The sequence below is a fragment of the Bufo bufo genome, chromosome 4 (assembly GCF_905171765.1).
Source record: "Bufo bufo chromosome 4, aBufBuf1.1, whole genome shotgun sequence".
NCBI lineage: Eukaryota > Metazoa > Chordata > Amphibia > Anura > Bufonidae > Bufo > Bufo bufo.
Window position 1 is genome coordinate 34,704,728 of NC_053392.1, and position 16,763 is coordinate 34,721,490.

Sequence of the window (16,763 nt, forward strand, 5' to 3'; positions counted from 1 at the left end):
CTATGTACAAGAATATAACTACTATAATACTGCTCCTATGTACAAGAATATAACTACTATAATACTGCCTCCTATGTACAAGAATATAACTACTATAATACTACTCCTATGTACAAGAATATAACTACTATAATACTGCTCCTATGTACAAGAATATAACTACTATAATGCTGCTCCTATGTACAAGAATATAACTACTATAATACTGCCTCCTATGTACAAGAATATAACTACTATAATACTGCTCCTATGTACAAGAATATAACTACTATAATACTGCCTCCTATGTACAAGAATATAACTACTATAATACTACTCCTATGTACAAGAATATAACTACTATAATACTGCTCCTATGTACAAGAATATAACTACTATAATACTGCTCCTATGTACAAGAATATAACTACTATAATGCTGCTCCTATGTACAAGAATATAACTACTATAATACTGCTCCTATGTACAAGAATATAACTACTATAATACTGCTCCTATGTACAAGAATATAACTACTATAATACTGCTCCTATGAACAAGAATATAACTACTATAATACTGCTCCTATGTACAAGAATATAACTACTATAATGCTGCTCCTATGTACAAGAATATAACTACTATAATACTGCTACTAAGTACAAGAATATAACTACTATAATACTTCTCCTATGTACAAGAATATAACTACTATAATACTGCTCCTATGTACAAGAATATAACTACTATAATACTGCCTCCTAGCTGTGAGGACGTGTGTCAGTAGCTCTCCTGAGGCTTTGGATGTCTGGAGAAAGCCCAGGGCGGGGCCACTCTGGGTGGGGATGCTCCCCAAGCAAGGCCCAGGCTCCAAGGCCTATTCTGGGAAATAATTCCCAGACTCCTCACTCCATGGATAATTATCCAAAAGTTTCTTTGGAAGGAAGGAATGTTCAGAGTGTTGCCAGTCCCAGTGCAGCAGGAAGCAAAGATGAAAAGAAAATGTTGGAAGTAAAGAAGGAAGCATCGCTAAGTAAGACCATGGCTGCAGGTGTGCAATCCACCCCACCCGCAGGCAGACAGAGGAGAACATCCCTGGAGAAGCAGACCATGCAGGAGAACCTGCAACAGCCTGTCCTGATACGGTCTGACCGCACACGCTACGGGAGTGGGAACAGCGCAAAAGTCACCAACACGACAGATGAGACCAGAGGGAATACTGAAGGAAGGCTTCATGGGGCCACAAGTGCAGTCACTGGGAAGAACCAGGGGCCCAGTCCCCAATCTGGAGATAGCGACCTCGCAGCAGTGACCACGGCTGCACCAGGTCCAGTGCAAGGACCAAGCAGAGGGACGCCTGTAAGGAGCCATTCTGTGAGTACACAACCCCCCAATACTCAGCGTGCACCAGAACTATGTCTGGCCGAGCGGATCCCAGCTCTGGTCAAGAGACTAGAGACATTAAAAAGAACAAAACTACAGCTGCAGAAACAGATAGATTGTGTCTATAAGCTAAAGGCAGCAAACCCCAACAATCAGGTTGTCCATGACAAGAAGCTGAGCGCCCTCGCTGTGCAGCTCGCTGAGACTGTGCAGGACATGGAGGCTGTACTGGAGCAGATGGGACCAGTCGCTGAATCCTTCAGGAACCAGCAAAGACTTGAGGGACATGGGGGAAGACCTGCGCCAGAACCATCTCCATCTAAACCCAAGTCTCCAACCTGTCCAGATGACACCCAGCAGGCCTGTGCAAGACCAGTCCTCAGACCAGCCAGCTTCCCTTTTGAGAAAGGGAATTTGTACAAAGAAGTGGGAGAAAGTGTCCAGCAACAGCAAAGACCTGCAGAGACTCCTCAAAAGGTACCACAAGTCCCAGCAGTTTGTGATGTGAAGCAGGACTATGGACTCTCGCCTGAAGGTAACTCTGCAGTAGCAGTGCAGTCACCACAAGCCCTGGGGGGCAGTAGAGAGCAGCAGGACTGTGGACTCTCGCCTGAAGGTAACTCTGCAGTAGCAGTGCAGTCACCACAAGCCCTGGGGGGCAGTAGAGAGCAGCAGGACTGTGGGCTCTTGCCTGAAGGCAGCAGTGCAGCAGAGAGCTCACAGGTCATGGCTCAGCAGGACTGTCGGGGCTCTGTACAGCAGGATCATACTGCTAGTGACTGCACTGATATGACTGTATGTGATGTTACTGATGATGTTTCTGCAGAGGGGAGCGCTTTACAGTGTGTGTGGGATTTGGGGTCATCTCTAGAGTCGGGTCCACCATTAGATCAGCCTTCAGAGGCTTGTGACTCGCAGAGTATTATGGATGATGGTGGGGAGGGGGCTGTACAGTCTGATGCACAGCACTTCCCCCCTTTAGTTACACCAGGAGTGTCAGACCCCCATAGTGCAGGCGGTCAGCAGCCACCACAGCGCCCCCAAGTACAGCAGGAGGGTGGAACTGGTGGTGTCTCCTCTGGTAATGCCTGGAGCCGTGGGTCACCATCCTTCAGGTCTAATGTAAACTATACAGGTCAGGCATTTAAGAGGAGGAACGTGGTCCGGTTCAGGCATAGAGGGGCCAAGGAGGAGTTGCCTGACAGGAGGTTTGTGGTCCGTGAACTTCTGTGCCACCAAATGGGTTTCCTGCCATCTAACATCCTGGCAGTGATAAACCTTCCTGACAGGCAGGGGTATGACGTCAGTTTTAAACTCATGTCTGACCTGGACCGCTTCTGGGCTCATTTCGCCCGGGTGAGAGATGCTGATGACTGGAATAAGTTCAGCCTCATCCCCATCTCTAGACCAGACACAGCAAATGTCACCATAATATTCTGGAATGAGTCGGTACCACAGCAGGATATTGTTGTATGGCTAAAAAGACACTGTGACCTAATGTCAGATCTGACCAAGACCAGGGACGAGGATGGCATATGGACTGGGGGGTGGAAGGTCCTGGTAAAGTTACGGCAGGTTAACAACATCACCCAACATCTGCCCAACTCATTCTTTATTGGCCGGGAGAAAGGGGTATGCTTCTATGCGGGTCAGCCTAGAAAATGTTTTAAATGCGGAAAGGCCGGTCATATTGCGAGTGTGTGCACCCTGGTAAAATGTAATTTATGCGGGGAGATCGGCCATGTCAGCGCCACCTGCCAGAACATCCGGTGCAACCTCTGTGGTAGGATCGGTCACTCGCACAGGGACTGTCCAGACGCCTGGCATAATGTTTGTAAGGACTTCCCTGATGAGGACTTGCTGGAAGTGGCAGATGACCTAGAGGAGGAGACGCTGTTGTCAGGGTCAGCAGTGACACCGCCCGAGCCTCAGCACAACATGGGTGACAATATGGGTGACATAGTGCCTGACCAGTCCCAGCCAGGAGCCACTGAGGGGAACGGGGAGGTCACTGAGCAGGTTGTGGGCACGTCGTCTTCTGCCCCTGCATCAATAAATCCGCAGAAGAAACGGAAGAAGGACAAAACCAGCCGTAAGCCTGAGGGGGAATGGACCACTGTCCAAAAACCTTCCAAAAAGAAAGTAGACCCCGGGTCAGGTGTCATGACTATCACAAATAGGTACGGTGTCCTATCTGAGTCAGACGCTGAGGAAGAGATGGAGAGAGAGTTAAAGAGGGTGGTAGATGAATTTAATGAGGACCAAGAGGGCGATCCCCCCACAAAAAGGAAACCCCCGCGAGCTAAACGTCTGTCCGAATCAGACATGGAGACAGGTGGTCGGCAGGTGGGCTCAGACCCAGATCTATGATGATGGGGGGAATATCTCTGCTACTTGTACTTTGCTTTGCTTTGATGGCTGACTTTACCCTTAAAGTGTTCTCCAGTAATGTGAACAGTGTCAGAGTGAGGAGGACCAGGCATGCGGTTTATGAACATCTAAGGTCTCTTGATGCTGATGTCTTTTTCTTACAAGAGACACGTTTGAATACTTTAGGACTCTTACGGGAAGCCGAGCGTGAATGGCGGTCTGGTCCATCCTTTTGGTCACAGGCTGTAGAACCAAGTGCCGGGGTCTCTATCCTCTTTAACACCAATAATGTACATATACATAGGTTGACAGAGGTATTGATGGGAAGGTGCCTAATTCTGGAAGTTACTATTCGGGGTAGGAGGCTCCGTCTTATAAATATCTATGGTTCGCAGACAGTGACTGAAAGGGTTAACCTTTATAATGAAGTGAAGCCATATCTCTTCACATCTATCCCTGTCATCATGGCTGGAGATTTTAATGCCACCAGGACATCTTGTGACAGGACCTCTAATAGGCCTCTTACCAGAGACTCCAAGGTCTTAAACGGAATTATTCAACAGGCCGGGTTGTCAGATGTGTTTGTGCAGGGTGGTCGGAAACCAAAATTTACTTATTTTTGTGGTGAAAGAAGAAGTCGGATAGATTTAGCTCTGGTGAGTCCTACAGAGACCATTGGTGAGAAAGATGAGAAGATCGTCCCTTATTCAGACCATCTGGCCTTATATTTCTGTTTGGGTGTCACAAAGTGTTCTGGGACAGGTAGAGGGTTATGGAGACTTAATTCCAGTATATTAGAAGACCCTTCGGTTCAGAGTCATGTTCACTCTCTTATACAGAGTCAGCTAGAGAGAGTGGACTTTTATGACAATATGGCCGACTGGTGGGAGGATGTCAAGGATGAGATCAGATCCCTCTTAAAGAGACTGTCAGTTATAAAGGGGAAGAGTAAGTATGGCCAGTATCTCAAGCTGCGGAAAGAATTGGAGTCACTATATTCGGCGGGAGGGGATGACCAACAAAGGATAGACCGGCTGAAATCTGAGATAAGGCAGTATCAGTACAGCAGGTATACCTCCCTGGTTCTTGAACGGGATTATGGGACTTTAGGGTCTCCTGATCCCTTTGAGAATTGCCGGGAGCGAGTGGCAAATAAATCTGTCACCGGTCTCACTGACCCCCAGGGTGTTTTGCAAGAATCTCGGGAGGGTATCCTGGGGGTGGTGAGATCTTACTATGCTGACTTGTTTCAGAGGAAGGTTTTGGATAGAGACAAGATGACCCAATTCTTGGAGGCAACTCCGCTCCCTGATACTAATGATTTGGACTTTTCTCCTTTGACAGCAGATTTGACGGTGGCGGAGGTTAAAGAGGCAATTGATAAGTTACATCTGAAGAAGGCACCAGGTCCAGATGGGATAACAGCAGAATTCTATAGGACATTCAGAGACCTCTTGGCCCCAATCCTCGTGGATGTATATACAAATTGTCTAGAAAGTCACCTGATGCCTCCATCCATGAGAGTGTCCTCGCTGATTCTGCTGTCCAAAGGTAAAGAGCCGAGTGACATCAAGAACTGGAGGCCGATTGCCCTCTTGAATGTCGACAGAAAGATTCTGGCAAAAATTCTGTTTTCTAGATTAGTTTGTCTGTCCTCAGCACTGTTGTCAGGCTGTCAGTTTGGCACAGTAAAAGGGCGGAACATCTCTGGAGCAGTCCTCTCGATAAGGGAGATGTTTGAGAGATGTAAATCCCTGAGGTGTGGGAGATATGTTGTGAGTCTTGACCAGGCTAAAGCCTTTGACAGAGTAGATCATGAGTATCTATGGGCCACTTTGTCAAAGTACGGTATTCCGGGGCAATTCATCAATTGGCTGAAGACTCTGTATTGCGAGGCTGAGAGCTTTCCTCTGGTCAATGGTTGGCAGGGTGATACCTTCAGGGTTGAGGCAGGGGTGAGACAGGGTTGCCCACTGAGTCCGCTGCTGTATGTATTTGCCTTAGACCCATTCTTGAGGTCACTGCAGGAGTGTGGTTTTCAGGGGGTGCCAGTCCCCCATTGCCTGCCCCTGAGTGTTGTTGCCTATGCGGATGATGTGACTGTGGTGATATCTGAGCCTCGTGAGGTGGAGATGTTGTCTACGGCCATCAGAAGTTACTCGGAGGCCTCAGGGTCTCTGGTCAACCTTGAGAAGAGTCAAGCTCTCTGGATATCAGACAGTGATCCAGACTTTGATCTGCCACAATTTGTGAGAGCCTCCACCTATATTAAAATCCTAGGGGTCAAATTTGGGAGGAATGATAACGCCAAACTAAATTGGGAAGAGAAGTTGGAAGCCGGAAATGCAAAGGTTCAGCGATGGAAGAACTGGAGGCTGACCTATAGAGAAAGGGTTAAAATGTTGAAGACTTACCTGGTCCCTGTCTTCTTGTATGTCTCTGTCGTTTTTCCTTTGCCGGAATCTTTCTCCGCTAGGCTCTTTAGCCTGTTCTTCCAACTGTTGTGGGGGAACAGGTTGAACCTGATAAAAAGAGGGATCACCTACCTACAGAGAAGAGAGGGTGGGTTGGATATGTTGAATCCAAGGGTGTTCTTTGACTCCATGTTTCTAAAAGTTAATTTTGGTTGCCTGGACTCAGAGAACAGCTTCCTGTGGGTGAATAGTATCAGGGACTGGATAATGCCTTTTGCAGAGTCTTGGGTGCGAGGCGGCAGTCTCAAGAGGGGTCGATGGACGAGTGACTACCTCCCCCAGTACCTGGACTATGGGCTGAAGTGTGTGAGAAGGTGGAAGATAGAGAAGTCCTACATTGAGGGTAAGCCAAGGAAAGATCTATACGTGAGGGTCTGTAGGGCTTTCTTTTGTTCTCCACTTGTCTTGAGGGATTGTGTGACTAGCACTTTACAAGAAAGTCTGAAGCTCCTCAATGGGAAACGACTCCCCGCCAAATTATTTGACATAGCTTGGTTGTCATTACATGGAAAGCTATTTGTTAGGGGTAACCTGAAATTTTTAAGTGTTTCAGATAGGAACTGTCCTCTCGGTTGTCAGCAGGAGGAGACGATGGAGCACTTAATATCTGACTGCAGGGGTGGGAGGAGAATATGGGAAGAGGTGTCACAAAAGCTAAACATCCCATTACTGCAGTCCCTGACTTATCCTGAAATAATCTATGCTGTTCCATCCAGAAATAGGAATGTAGACAGGGGGACAATGTACCTGATCATTTCTGTCATAAAATACTACCATTGGCACATGAGAACCCGCGTGTCTATACACAATGAGCCATTCCACCACACCACAGCCGTAAGCCAAATAATGTCTGAGCTCCAGTGGGTTAAGTCATTAGAGATACGGAGTAACCCGAATAATAGGAAATTATGGAGAAATGTGTCTTTGGTTTAAAACAGAAAATATGATGTTATTTTGTGTGTTTTTTTCTCTTCTTTTTCCTCCCCAGCAAATGTGGACTTTCTAAGTTTAATATGATTCTATAGTCATTTTAGTTGAGTAGTCATTGTGTGTACAATGCCTGTTATTTTTTGTTTTTGTAAAGATGTATTTTAATTGTATTTTTTTTTGTTTGTTTTCACAATAAAAATTGCCTCCTATATACAAGAATATAACTACTATAATACTGCTCCTATGTACAAGAATATAACTGCTATAATACTGCTCCTATGTACAAGAATATAACTACTATAATACTGCTCCTATGTACAATAATATAACTACTATAATACTGCCTCCTATGTACAAGAATATAACTACTATAATACTGCTCCTATGTACAATAATATAACTACTATAATACTGCTCCTATGTACAAGAATATAACTACTATAATACTGCTCCTATGTACAAGAATATAACTACTATAATACTGCTCCTATGTACAAGAATATAACTACTATAATACTGCTCCTATGTACAAGAATATAACTACTATAATACTGCTCCTATGTACAAGAATATAACTACTATAATACTGCTCCTATGTACAAGAATATAACTACTATAATACTGCCTCCTATGTACAAGAATATAACTACTATAATACTGCCTCCTATGTACAAGAATATAACTACTATAATACTGCCTCCTATGTACAAGAATATAACTACTATAATACTGCCTCCTATGTACAAGAATATAACTGCTATAATACTGCTTCTATGTACAAGAATATAACTACTATAATACTGCTCCTATGTACAAGAATATAACTACTATAATACTGCTCCTATGTACAATAATATAACTACTATAATACTGCTCCTATGTACAAGAATATAACTACTATAATACTGCTCCAATGTACAAGAATATAACTACTATAATACTGCTCCTATGTACAAGAATATAACTACTATAATACTGCTCCTATGTACAAGAATATAACTACTATAATACTGCCTCCTATGTACAAGGATATAACTACTATAATACTGCTCCTATGTACAAGAATATAACTACTATAATACTGCTCCTATGTACAAGAATATAACTACTATAATACTGCTCCTATGTACAAGAATATAACTACTATAATACTGCCTCCTATGTACAAGGATATAACTACTATAATACTGCTCCTATGTACAAGAATATAACTACTATAATACTGCTCCTATGTATAAGAATATAACTACTATAATACTGCTCCTATGTACAAGAATATAACTACTATAATACTGCTCCTATGTACAAGAATATAACTACTATAATACTGCTCCTATGTACAAGAATATAACTACTATAATACTGCCTGCTATGTATAAGAATATAACTACTATAATACTGCTCCTATGTACAAGAATATAACTACTATAATACTGCTCCTATGTATAAGAATATAACTACTATAATACTGCTCCTATGTACAAGAATATAACTACTATAATACTGCTCCTATGTACAAGAATATAACTACTATAATGCTGCTCCTATGTACAAGAATATAACTAAGTACAAGAATATAACTACTATAATACTGCTCCTATGTACAAGAATATAACTACTATAATACTGCTCCTATGTACAAGAATATAACTTCTATAATACTGCTCCTATGTACAAGAATATAACTACTATAATACTGCTCCTATGTACAAGAATATAACTACTATAATACTGCCTCCTATGTACAAGAATATAACTACTATAATACTGCCTCCTATGTACAAGAATATAACTACTATAATACTGCTCCTATGTACAAGAATATAACTACTATAATACTGCTCCTATGTACAGGAATATAACTACTATAATACTGCCTCCTATGTACAAGAATATAACTACTATAATACTGCTCCTATGTACAAGAATATAACTACTATAATACTGCTCCTATGTACAAGAATATAACTACTATAATACTGCTCCTATGTACAAGAATATAACTACTATAATACTACATCCTATGTACAAGAATATAACTGCTATAATACTGCTCCTATGTACAAGAATATAATTACTATAATACTGCTCCTATGTACAAGAATATAACTACTATAATACTGCTCCTATGTACAAGAATATAACTACTATAATACTGCTCCTATGTACAGGAATATAACTACTATAATGCTGCTCCTATGTACAAGAATATAACTACTATAATACTGCCTCCTATGTACAAGAATATAACTACTATAATACTGCTCCTATGTACAAGAATATAACTACTATAATACTGCTCCTATGTACAAGAATATAACTACTATAATACTGCTCCTATGTACAGGAATATAACTACTATAATACTGCCTCCTATGTACAAGAATATAACTACTATAATACTTCTCCTATGTACAAGAATATAACTACTATAATACTGCTCCTATGTACAAGAATATAACTACTATAATACTGCTCCTATGTACAAGAATATAACTACTATAATACTACCTCCTATGTACAAGAATATAACTACTATAATACTGCTCCTATGTACAAGAATATAACTACTATAATACTGCTCCTATGTACAAGAATATCACTACTATAATACTGCTCCTATGTACAAGAATATAACTACTATAATACTGCTCCTATGTACAAGAATATAACTACTATAATACTGCCTCCTATGTACAAGAATATAACTACTATAATACTGCCTCCTATGTACAAGAATATAACTACTATAATACTGCTACTATGTACAAGAATATAACTGCTATAATACTGCTTCTATGTACAAGATGTGGCAATGTGAACATTGAGGTGGTGTTTCCCCAGGTTCCAGTCCGGGACTTAGGGCATGCTCATGTCCAGGGATCCTATTTAATCCTGCTACTGGATCTTGGGTGTGTCTCACTCTGGAGAGTGTGCAGACAGAGGCCTGGTGAGGCTCTGTCAGTGTGGTCTCAGCTAGGCAAGGCTGAGGGGCCACGAGGCTAGGCAATAGCCTGGACATTGGGGGACTTGCACACAGAAGGCTGGAGTGGCTCTGTGTGGTCTGAGCCGGGAGGGCTGAGAGACCACTATCCCACAAGAGACACTGGTGTGGGAGCAGCCTGGAGGCTGCTGGAGGTTGGGCTGGGAAAGCCGCATCTCATCACGGGTGTGAACTGTGTTACGCTTTAGGTGAGTCAGGGAAACCTGTGTGTTTAGATAGGGCCCAGACGGGCAAGGTATTTTATTTTGGCTTTGTGTGTTTTTCTTTATGCCATGTGCCACAATAAAGCACAGTTTGGCCCCTAAATCCTGGTGTCTGTGAAGAAGTGTGTGATTGCAACCCCCCGGAAAAGAGCTAATCCCCCACAAAGAATATAACTACTATAATACTGCTCCTATGTACAAGAATATAACTGCTATAATACTGCTTCTATGTACAAGAATATAACTACTATAATACTGCTCCTATGTGCAAGAATATAACTGCTATAATACTGCTTCTATGTACAAGAATATAACTACTATAATACTGCTCCTATGTACAAGAATATAACTGCTATAATACTGCTTCTATGTACAAGAATATAACTACTATAATACTGCCTCCTATGTACAAGAATATAACTACTATAATACTGCCTCCTATGTACAAGAATATAACTACTATAATACTGCTCCTATGTCCAAGAATATAACTACTATAATACTGCCTCCTATGTACAAGAATATAACTACTATAATACTGCTACTATGTACAAGAATATAACTGCTATAATACTGCTTCTATGTACAAGAATATAACTACTATAATACTGCTCCTATGTACAAGAATATAACTGCTATAATACTGCTTCTATGTACAAGAATATAACTACTATAATACTGCTCCTATGTGCAAGAATATAACTGCTATAATACTGCTTCTATGTACAAGAATATAACTACTATAATACTGCCTCCTATGTACAAGAATATAACTACTATAATACTGCTCCTATGTCCAAGAATATAACTACTATAATACTGCCTCCTATGTACAAGAATATAACTACTATAATACTGCTACTATGTACAAGAATATAACTGCTATAATACTGCTTCTATGTACAAGAATATAACTACTATAATACTGCTCCTATGTACAAGAATATAACTGCTATAATACTGCTTCTATGTACAAGAATATAACTACTATAATACTGCCTCCTATGTACAAGAATATAACTACTATAATACTGCCTCCTATGTACAAGAATATAACTACTATAATACTGCTCCTATGTCCAAGAATATAACTACTATAATACTGCTCCTATGTACAAGGACAGAAGGAGGTTTCCCTTCACACTATCACACAGGATATATAATGCAGTCCATATTGGATGTGACAGTAATTACACATTGATCTTTGGATAATGCCTGTAATTTTCTGAATTGTTATTTTGTATACAGAGGAGATTCTCTTTCAGTTCAGACACGGATTACGTTCAGTAATGAATCGTGGACTTTGCTGATGTTTCTGTAATTAAACGTATTATCTCCGTCTCTCAGACTCATTAGATCAATGCCGGTCTAACTGCCCGAGGAGCATCATGAAACCACAGATCAGTCAAAAACGTTTTTCCTGGTACAAACCTGTTACAGAACAGCTGATGAATTTAAGGCCGGGGTCACATCACGCTTTTGTCTTACGTTTCATGTATACGTTAAACCGATGCCTTAGATGGATGCCATACAGTACATCACCATAGTGTCCCAACGTAAAAACAAAAACGTATTACCGTATTTTCCGGAATAAAAGACGCACTTGGGCATTAGAGGAGGAAATAAGAAAAAAAATATTTTAGTTCAGACCCCCAATCCTCATCAGACCCCCATTCTTCATTAGACCTCAGACCCTCATTCATCAGAGCTCAGATCAGACCTAAATTTTTTTTATAATAAATCAGACCCCCCCCTCCAAACTCCATCCGACCTCAGATCACAGTCTCAGACCCCAAAGCTACATCAGACCTCAGATCTGATCCCCCCCAGCCTCAGATCAAAGCCCCACCAGAACCCCTAGCCTCCTTTAGACACCCATCAGCCTCCGATCAGACCCCTATCAGCCCTCAGACATTTAAAAAATAAATAAACTTACCTCGCTTGCTCCGGACGGCGCTGCCACTCTCCAGATCCCTCAACGCTCCCTGCACCTCCTGCATGCTGATGACCGCTACCATAAGGGAAGCGATCATTAGCATTCGGACTATAAGATGCACTACCATTTCCCCCCCACTTTTAAGGGAAAGAAAGTGCGTCTTATAGTCCCAAAAATGCAGTATATCTTTCTTTTTTGGAAATGCGTAGCGTACTATACTTTTGCATCCTCCCCCCCCCCCCCCCCCCCAAAGTATATCTTAGTCACCAACCATATGCCTTTTTACGGCAGTTATTCAGGAGCCTTACGGTGGCTTAGTCTAAGGGTCTTCCATGCAGCGGAGAGTGGGGGCTCAGCTCTTACATGTGAGCTGGGCTCCTGCTCCAACAACCAAGTCTTCCAGGAACCCCAATCGGGGCCATTTATCCCCTTAGATACCGCGGCCAGACACAATCATGTCTCTGAACTCTACAGGCAGTTATTTCCTCCTCATGGCTTGACTTTTGCTCCGATATGCATAGTCAGCTGTGAGACCTTCTGTAGACTGGGCTGTGTCTCTCCAAATCATGTCTAATCCACAGAATTTACCACAGGTGAAGCCAATCAAGGTATAGAACATCTCAAAGATGATCCAGAGGAATGGAAGGCCCCAGAGTTAATGTAAAGGGGCAGAATATTTATGTACAGGAGTAATTAAAAAAAAAAAATCTTTTTACTAAATTAGCAAAAATTTCTAAAATTCTTTTTACACTTTCCCATTATGGGTTGTTGAGTGCAGAATGATGGGCAAAACCAAATTTTTTTGCTAAATTTTAACACAAGGAGCAACATAAAAGTGAAAGAGTTTGAGGACTTTCTGACTGCACTGTAGTTTTACCAGATGAGACATTTCCAATGATGTAACTCATTCCTGAAACATTTGGGGTCCTCAATTTTTAATTCTTCCTCTTCGGTCTGTGTGATCTGTTGTACAGGTATCGTGGCCACGTCCCTACTGAAGCCTTCACTTATGGTGACACCTACGGGAATACCACAGCGCGCTGCTTTCAGGATTTCCGCTTGGCGGCCCTCAGCTCCAGTCAGAGCCCCTACTGTAAGGGGGGACAGTTTCCTACAAGTGTCTCCAGTGACCCCGCTCTGGTCCTCGGTAACCGCTCTCGAGGTTGGGACCGATTTCTTGACAGTCCCACCTGGTCTCGATACAACGTGGATTACAACCGCACACAAGATCTGAACCAGTTCATGAAGGTGAGATGCATTCACAATTTCTTCAGTCTTGAAACGTTCATCTTGATATCTGTTTATGATGCAGGATAAGGTGGGGGTTATTGAGATATAACTGGATTTCCCCATGGATTTAGGATTAGACGAGGAAAACCTGTGTGGTGACCTGTCAAGATGCCATCATAGGATGCCGAGAGCATTATTGTACTAGATATACCTGAATGAAGGTGCTCTGTGGGGCTCCTGGCTATATCCTTTCGTAACAGCGCACCATGTGGTCAGAAATAGTATTGCAAGTAATTTGAATAATGCAAGATTAACTATCTGTTCAATCTATTCAGGGTGCTCCATTCTGTATAAGGTACATTCATTTTTCTTAGGTTGATGATAGATCCTATTCACTGTCCATAGTTTACAAAAATGGAAAATTCCTTTAAGTTACCTAAAACACCACCCCAAAATCAGGGCTATGGAACAAGTGAATGCCAAATCTATATTACTGATGTTGTGAAAAAAAAGTCTCACATTACTGATTACTGTTTCAGAGCGCACAGCAGCACCGGGATCACTACCGGGACAAAACCGGCACCGTGCACCAGGTACCACACTTCATCCTGCCCGTCAAGAATGAGGAGACCTACCCCCTACCCCAGCAAGAGTGAGTATAATACTGGAACTGACCAAACCAGAGGGACTGGCTGATTATTATTCAATTCGCAGCAAAGTCCCAGCTGTGAGGATCATTTAGGCACAACTAAGACCAGTGACTCCAGTCTATCTGCATTCTCTGTTGGGAGTCTAAGGTGGCCTAAAATCAACCTTCTGTCTCATTAGATTCTGCCAAGTCCCTCCCTCATGCTTTACACTATCTATCTGTTAGAGCCTGAGGTAGTCCGAAATCCGCCTCCTGCCCCATCAGGGGCTCAGACTGCTGCTCTGTCCCTTCCTTCTCAGTGGGCAGGTCAGTGCCCAACCCCTCTGTGGTGAAAATGAGTAGCACCTTCAGTAGTAGCTCTCTAAAAGTAAGTGAACCTCTCTAATCAGTGGGTTCAGACTCTCACAGTTGCTTTCTCCTTGGGTTTTGAATTAGACGAGGAAAATCTGAGGAGTCGCATGGTGTCTAAAGCTGAGTAACTCTGCTAGGAGTGGTGTGGGGGGCAAATACTTTTTAAAATCCTCACAGGGGTCAGGATACTTTTCTCATGACTTGAGAGCCATACATGTAAATTTCAATTCCAGTGGAATTCCTTTAGTTTGTCACCCAACGATACAGAATTCCTGCCGATATGGCAAAAGTAGTCTAAGGCCTTAGTAGCAGGAAATGCCCTGGTAGTCCGTCGCGGTGGGAGCTGGTTCTTGGTGACCTCTCCGCCACTGGATAGACGTATGCCTTCCATTAGTTTGCACAGTCCAATGATCCAGCATGACGGTTCTAAATATTGGATGTTTTCTGATTATTAACAAGTTCTTCACTTTTCTTTTCAGGCTTTAACCATCATGGACGCCAATAAAATCTTTGACCCGACCTCGAAATACCGAATGTATTGTGTCTTGTGTATAATAGTAAATTCTCTGGAACTGAATTAAAGGCTGCAGTTGGGCCTTTAAGTAATACGTTGTCTTATCTTTTTATTGGTAGAAAATAGTGGCCATGTCCCTGGTTGATCTCACGTGGACCCAAGGACAGTATTACGTAACATAGAAGAACCTCCAGCCCCCTCTATATAGATGGTATGATCCACTTCAGGACTCCCCCTTTCTAGGCACTGCAGGGTCAAGGAGGGGGATGTCCTAGTAGTCACATCTTATCTCTGTGGATGGGAGGAGGTCCCACAGGCAGTTTCCAGCATGATATGAAGGCGGAGGCCTCATCTTTGTTTTACGGGGCCCTATCCATAATTATGTGATGCTGGATGCTACTTGTGATTGGCCATTATGGATGTGATGTCATCAGGAGTGTAGTTCTCATTATAAAAAAACCCCATCAATGATTACATCTCCAGGGAATGGTACTTCTATTTATTTACCAGCAGTTATAAATGTATGTGTCAAAGAGACACTTGTATCGTGTACTGTGTCCATGTCCAAGGTGGTCCATCTCAGGTCCAATTCCCCTTTTCCTTTCTGAGGTTCAAACCAGCCTTTAATCCTTCAGAGAATAGGAAGAAGATTGAGTAGGCATCAAACAAGCATCAGGTCTTCCTGGAGGGGCATGAGATAGGGTGAACTAGCACGGGTTTGGACTGGGTCAATTTAAATGGGGCCCCCTCTAGCCCACGTAACCCAGAGTCCAGAGGGAAAAATAATCATCCAGTATCCAATCATTATCTGTAGACACCCCCTCATGTAGACATGCCATTGCTATGGCCTCTGTCCTATGTGTTGTCTGCAGAGCTGTGACCACTTCCCTCCTAGTTTTGTTCTTCTTTCTAGTGTTTTCCATAGACTTCGTTCTCTTGACATCTTACATTGTAAGCACATGAAGTGTAGAGCTCGGCTGCCTTTATATTCCACCCACATCAACTGCTTGAGATCCTATTCACACTCACATAACAGAGAATCTCCCCTGATCAGCCACGGTGGAGGATGCGGGCCCAAGGCTGCTGAGAATGTTACTCCTCTGCTGTGCTAGGACTTTGAGCTTTCTTGGTTTTCTAGATCTGTATTGTCTTGAAGAACACTTTCTTAAAGCTCTATGGGCTCTGGTTTCAACACCATACCTGAGCTCACCACCTATTTAAAGGCATCAGAACATTTTGCTGAAGATGATTATGTATAGGAGCACAGCTGCAGTCAGAGCAGGTGGAGAACATTGGTAGTTAGTCAGAGACAGAACTGAGGTCAGGTCAGGTGGAGAATACATAGTCAAAGAACAAGACTGAAGTCAGCACAAGCAGAGAACACTGGTAGTCAGAGAACAAGACTAAAATTCTGGGCAGGTGGAGAACACTATTAGATAACAAGACTGAAATCAGGGCAGGCAGAGAACACTGCTAGTCAGAGAACAAGACTCAAGTCAGTAGAGAACAGAATGAAGTCAGAGCTTGTACAGAAGACTGGTAAAGAACAAGACTGAAGTCAGGGCAGGTGGAGAACCTTGGTAGAGACTGAAATCAGAGCTGGTGTAGAACACTGTTAAAGAACAAGACTGAAGTCATGGCAGGTGAATAACTCTGATAGTCAGAGAACAAGACTAGTCAGGGCAGGTGGAGAATTCTAGTAGTCAGAGAACAAGACTGAAGTCATGGCAGGTGAATAACT

General features: G+C 42.5%; 1 protein-coding gene across 1 annotated transcript in view; it reads left to right on the top strand.

Moving 5' to 3' along the window:
• The window catches only part of FAM166C (family with sequence similarity 166 member C), a 33,139-nt gene extending 18,111 nt beyond the window's left edge, over nt 1–15,028 (top strand). The window contains exons 2-4 of the mRNA XM_040430947.1: nt 13,253–13,526; nt 14,048–14,160; nt 14,988–15,028. Of these exons, the coding sequence (XP_040286881.1) occupies nt 13,253–13,526; nt 14,048–14,160; nt 14,988–14,994 (394 nt within the window). The 3' untranslated portion in view covers nt 14,995–15,028. The remainder of the gene's footprint in view (nt 1–13,252; nt 13,527–14,047; nt 14,161–14,987) is intronic.
• The last annotated feature ends 1,735 nt before the right edge of the window (nt 15,029–16,763 follow it).